The sequence below is a fragment of the Cynoglossus semilaevis genome, chromosome 5 (genome assembly GCF_000523025.1).
Source record: "Cynoglossus semilaevis isolate Cse_v1.0 chromosome 5, Cse_v1.0, whole genome shotgun sequence".
NCBI classification, from domain to species: Eukaryota; Metazoa; Chordata; class Actinopteri; order Pleuronectiformes; family Cynoglossidae; genus Cynoglossus; species Cynoglossus semilaevis.
Genome location: NC_024311.1, coordinates 7,267,451 through 7,273,567, shown reverse-complemented (window position 1 = coordinate 7,273,567; position 6,117 = coordinate 7,267,451). Strand labels below are relative to the sequence as shown.

The 6,117-nt window shown below is 45.0% G+C and overlaps 1 protein-coding gene and 1 long non-coding RNA gene across 2 annotated transcripts in view; both read left to right on the top strand.

Annotated features, from left to right (window-relative positions):
- The window catches only part of efl1 (elongation factor like GTPase 1), a 32,008-nt gene that overhangs the window by 24,542 nt on the left and 1,349 nt on the right, over positions 1-6,117 (top strand). The window contains exons 18-21 of the mRNA XM_025055858.1: positions 23-149; positions 642-846; positions 1,146-1,663; positions 2,337-2,521. Coding sequence (XP_024911626.1) covers positions 23-149; positions 642-846; positions 1,146-1,663; positions 2,337-2,521 — 1,035 coding nt within the window. The remainder of the gene's footprint in view (positions 1-22; positions 150-641; positions 847-1,145; positions 1,664-2,336; positions 2,522-6,117) is intronic.
- Positions 5,123-5,949, top strand: LOC112487024 (uncharacterized). Its single transcript, XR_003049724.1, has 2 exons — positions 5,123-5,510; positions 5,542-5,949. It is a non-coding gene; the product is annotated as an uncharacterized LOC112487024 (long non-coding RNA).

Below are 6,117 nucleotides of genomic sequence, written 5' to 3'. Positions count from 1 at the left end.
GTAATGTTTCCGACTGTGACAGCTGAAAGACGAGGCCTCGCAGGGTCGTTCATCAGACAACCTCCAGGTGGACCCCACTGGACTGGTGACCCTCACCACCCCCAACAGACTGGCCACTGTGAGTGTCCGAGCGACCCCCCTGCCCCAGGGTAAGAACTGCACCTGTGTGTTCAGTCAGTTGACATTATTGTGTTGTTTACAATCGCCTTTAGAAAGTTGAAAAGTTTTATTGTCCTTTTCTCTGAGGTTAGGGTGAAATACTGGGGGTCCTTGACCTACGGCCTTCGTGGTTACATCGCCATCTCCCTTAAATTTGTTTAAAAAAGTCTTGTTCCACCGTTCCGACGAACAGTGTTGGAACAGATTTTGCACAGGAGCTAGTTATGGAGCAGATGAAGTCTGCAGCAGATTCAGACTCAGAGGGCCCAGTTTGCACGTTTTTGAATTTGTCCAATGAGGAGATCATATTTATAATATCTGTTAGTCTGCTCCCAAATCATCTCTTATTGTGTTCTCTACTAAATGGACTATTCCAAATGTACAGTCGTATATCGGACCAACCCATATTCCCTGATCTGTCCTAACGTTAGGACAGATTTTATTTCACCATCCATTACATTCAGTGATGTTGTCCTTGACAGACTTGACCAGTTTTCTGGAGAAGAACTCCGAACTCATCCGTACCCTGGAGCAGGTCAACATGTCCCTGAGAGAGGGTAAAAAACTGGACGTCAGCATTGGGACCTTGGAGAGCATCGCTGAACTCAAGGCCCAGATGGAGAGCATGCTGCAAGGGAGGAAGTGGAGGAACGCCGTAGAACATATCTGGGCTTTTGGTCCACGCAGGTCTGTCCAACCTTGGTCCTTTGTGTCTATATTTAAAAAACCAAAAAGAAATCTTCAATTCCCACTCAAGACCCTTGAAGACCCTTTAAGAACTTTCAAGACCCTTGTTGACCCTTTACGTCCATGTTTATGGGTCTTAAATGTTTGACTGTTTGATAACCGCTCACTGCTCTGTCTTTCTTTCTTTTTTGAAAAGAAAAAAATTTTTTGATAACCGCTCACTGCTCTGTCTTTCTACACACTGTAAATCACGTGACCTCGTACCACGTCACTCACCATAAACCCGACCGTGTCTCCAGGTATGGACCAAACATTCTGCTGAACAGCGTTGAGGGCTACCAGCGTCCCTCTCTGTGGCAGTGTCTCAGAGGAGAAGACAGTGGTGGAGACAACAGCGGGGGTCTGTCTGCAGGCCTGTGGGACTTCGACACCAGCATCATCAGTGGCTTCCAGCTGGCCACTCTGTCGGGGCCCATGTGCGAGGAACCCCTGATGGGGGTTTGTTTTTCCATCGAGAGATGGGACGTCCAGTCCTCCGCCCCGGCTCAGAATCAGGACGTAGCAGGGGACGGCTCCATATCTCCTGGTGAAGTGGTGGACAGTGGCGTGGTGTCTCGTCCGAAAGAAGACACGACATCAGGCCTGAATGAGTCCAAAAGGAGGCCCGAGGCCGCGCTGGCGGACTGTTACGGCCCTGTCTCAGGTCAACTCATCGCAGCCACCAAAGAAGCCTGTCGTCAGGCCTTCCAGGCTCAGCCACAGAGACTGATGGCGGCCATGTACACCTGTGAGATCATGGCCACCGCTGAGGTCCTAGGTAAGAAACATGGCTGATCTGACCGTCTGGACCGTCCTGCCGTGAAAGTGCTGAAAACTCAACAACATGTTAGGGAAACAGAGATTGTAGGTCAATATTAGGGATGTCCGATATTCGATATGCTGATATTGTTCAAACATTTAATTTTGTGGGAAGTGGTGTGCTGTGTCACAATGACAATAATTCACTTTCAGATTCATTTCAAAAGCATTTTTAGGCCACACCGTCTGGACGAAACCCAGGCGTTGTGTTATCAGAAAAACCGATAATGACTCTTATCAATATGACATGATTATGCTGTGATTATGATCATGAACGTGGGCAACATGCACATACGTGCAGACTGTTAACTAAACTAAATGCTAATTAGAAGAGCAGTTCTTACAGCTGATTGGTCCACAGCGCTCAGTCACTCACTCAGTCCTGAGGCTGTTTCCTCTGGAATTAATTACAAGGAAAATGAGGCTGAAAATGACATTGAAGATGGGAAAGTCTTCAGCTCCAGCGGTTCATCAGACAAAGACATCAGAGCGGGACAGATCGGCCAGAGATCTCATTATCTTTCCAACTGTTGGAATGAAAATTCCAAATGTTTTGGATGTTGTTTGGTTCACGTTATTTTGCTTTGTAAAAATATGACGTAAACGAACATCTCTGTTCATTCCTCTCCAAGGTCGGGTGTACGGTGTCCTTGGAAAGCGCGAGGGCCACGTCCTGAAAGAAGAAATGAAGGAAGGAACACAGATGTTCATCATTAAGGCCGTTCTACCCGTCGCGGAGAGCTTCGGATTTGCGGACGAGATCCGGAAAAGGACGAGTGGACTGGCCAGTCCACAGCTGGTCTTCAGCCACTGGGAGGTGACTTGATAAACCTGAATTAGTCTGACATTCTATTTAAAGCTAGTGAAAACTACCTCCCATAGGTGGCAGTAGTGCAGCTAAATGTGTACTTTGTGTGCAACAGTTTTGAGAAATTTAGAGCAGTGGTGCTCAAACTATGGTACATGTGTTACTAGTGGTACCTGGGTGATTTTGTTTCCATTTAGGATAATGTGAATGACTTATTTATTTATTGCTGCATTTATAGGTAAGCATTCTGACTTTCGCCAGAAATCCAAATTTTTTTAGAAATTAGGTTTTTTGTTTTAGGGTTATACAGACTTGCATTTTGCGCTGGCTCCAGTCCGTGGTGCTGTTTTTCTTTAATATAACATCAGCAGCAGTCTTTTTTTTAGGGTTATAGAGACTTGCAATTTTGCGCTGGCTCCAGTCCGTGGTGCTGTTTTTCTTTAATATAACATATGTTAAAAACGTAGTGGTGCGCAGCAGAGTGGTAGGAAGTAACAAAAAAAGCCAGTGCTCCTTTATTAGGCAATATATGGCCTGACTTTTCTGTTGGTGATGTGTTTCTGTCAAGCTTCAGCGTATATACCGTAATACCTGTAATTTATTTCCCCCTGCGTTGATCTAAGTTTTGTCTTAGTGTAAGCCGAGACGTCCAGATACGTCCAGTAGATGAGCAGCAGATGGGAGTGGGCTCCCTATCTCATAAGAATCAATTTCCTGGTCAGTTTTTCTTTAGAGTACTTGCTGTGTCAGCGTTTTAACTCTCCGGGGGTTTAATCCTCTCAACATCTGGTTGGAGCTCTGTTCCTCCTCCGTGCCTTTTCCCACATTCTTATGTTAAAAAAGTGAGGAAAAAAAGACAACTGTCAGGTCTGTAGTAAACACAGACATGATGAGGCTTCAGTGCTGGCAGGATTTCTTTTTCCCATATAGATTTTTATGAGGGCCCTCAAATATATATAAATATATACATATGTGTAGGTATATATATATTTGTGTCTATGTATATACACATATATGTGCATGTATGTATATATGTATGCATATACACATATATGTGCATGTATTTATATATGTGTGTGAGTATATATGTATGTATATGTGTATATATATTTAGATAAGATAGATAGTGTGTACACACCAACATAGAGAAATACACACCTCTGTTGTTTGACTGCGCGTCATATCTGGGCCTCTGGGTCAATGAGGCTGAGTCTGGTTAATTAGTCCGTTCCCCTGGGAGGACTGGTTCAGCGTTAGCAGACAAAGGGCCTGTTGTGGACTGTTGTAGCTGCTGCTCAGGCTGCTGCATATGGACACAGACACACACGCACACTCGCATGTGCACGTGTGCCATATAAACATTGTCAGCTGGGCTAACAGGTCAAGTTGTCCTTCACTATTTTCTGCTCGCTAATCCTGTCGCTGATGAGTTTTACAGCTCGCTCCTCACGGTCCTGTGATCACCAGTCAATACTTCCTCACAGCCTGGGAGAAACACTCTGTACTCAGAGAGGCGTATAACAGTGAGAACCACCAAAACTGCTGTGACTCAAAGAAATAAAGCAGCAAAACACTTTGCTGATTTGGCCCAGCAACACGGCAGTGAAATATCCCGTTTCACCCCCTAACTTCTCTGGTGGGCCACACTGTGGGTCGGTGGTTAGCACTCTTGCCTTACAGCAAGAAACATCCAAGGTTCAAAGGGTTCAAACCGTGATTCATCTGTTCGGAGTTTGCATGTTTTCTCCAGGTATTGGAAGAAAACACTGTTGTTGTTCACACTAAGAGCCCACAGGTGTGAATATGAGTGTGAATGGTTGTATTGTCTTTATTCACACTAAGAGCCCACAGGTGTGAATACGAGTGTGAATGGTTGTATTGTCTTTAAATGTGACCCTTTGTCGGGCTTTTCAGGGTGTGACCTCACCTTCGCCCAGTGACTCCTGCTAAGCTTTTAATGTGAAAAAAAAAATGAAATTGTTTAGTGTAAATTATGTCATCGTCGGCATAGACGTGAAAATGTTTGGAAACCAGTTTAAATATTCTTTTTTTTTTATTTCCTTTTTTTTTTATTTCCTATCCAACGGTATAGACCAGCCTAACTGGTCATGCACACACAGAAGCGTAGGCCGAGACAATAACACATTTTGCGGGACACTAAATTATCCAACAATTGTTGCCGGTAAACCATGATATACCTGAACCATCAGTTTTGGGAAAAGAAATTTAAAAAGTACGATGGCGCTGGTTCAAAACCTGTTACGACAGTTTGGTTCAAATCTGACCTTGAAGATGACCTTCAGACCTGCTGTGCATACAATGACCTCATACTGGTCCAGTGACCCCTGGACATCATCGGGTACGACACCCTCCGAGGCAGCTGTCTTTGTCTGACGGCCTTTGTCTTTAGCTCATTAAGACTTCTCTGTCCTACTTCCATTATGTGTAGATGTTACCTCACAAAGAGTTCACCCTACACCCCCCTCCCAAACCCTCCTGCCCTCCAGTCACACACATCAGTAACCTGTTCTCCATTCCATCTCCTTCCTCGTTTCTCTCTTATCTCCTCACCTTCATCCATCTTTAATAAAATATCCCTCAGGGCTGAGCTTTGAGAGCAGAGCGCTGCTTAGTGCTGTCAGCTCTGCTCCTGACAGCGATTTGATCTGGAAGGAATATTGAATTAACATATGAATGAGCGCGCGGGCGGAGAGAGCAGCTTCCAAGCATCGTATTGTTGTGTAACTGGAGGCTCGGGGGCTCCTGGTGGGACCTTTACATTAGATTTACATCAGAATGAGGTGGAGTCGCAGTCTGGAGGATTCTGTGAATGAAACTGCTTTTTCACCAAAACTTTTCGAAACACTAAGTCCCAGGAAACCAAACCCTAATCCACCTGTTGGCAGCAGATGTAAATCAGGATAAAACTCATGTCCAGTTCCACGGACGGAATTCACCGGAACTCCAAATGTTCTTCACAAACGTAATATCTAAGGCCGTAACATAAACAGATGTAGTCTTCATGCCAGCCCCCCCCCACCACCTCCTCCACTGTTACACCAACCATCTCCCCTACATCAGTAACTCTTTTCCTCTTAGCCCCATCTCCAACATTTTGGTCTGATATCTCCAGAATTGTCCAAAAAGACGCTGATCTTTTCCTCTGGGAGTGACCAGAAAAGGACAGGATCAGAAATGAGCCGATCAGTTAGCTTGTTAGTCGTAGACTGGCCGACGAACCCACGCCCGGGGCCGCTGACCAGAGGTTGAAACCTCAACAAACACATATTAGGAGTTGATGATGGGATTTGAAGCTGGAGCTGCGTTGAAACTAAAACCTTTCCCTGAGTGTGTGTAAATAACAACATGTGAACTGACTGTTCCTTACAGTGCACAACAATCTGATCATCCATATGATAAGAATTTGTAAAAAACAATTAAACAACATATTAATTAGCAAACCGAACACGTTCAGTGTACGGTGGTCTGTGATTGGGCCACAGCAGAACCCGTCCATGTCCAGGACATTGTGACATTCTCTGTCCACTTGGGTGTGGGCCGTCATCCAGCATTAATTCACTTCACTCCTTGACTGTTGGAGGATG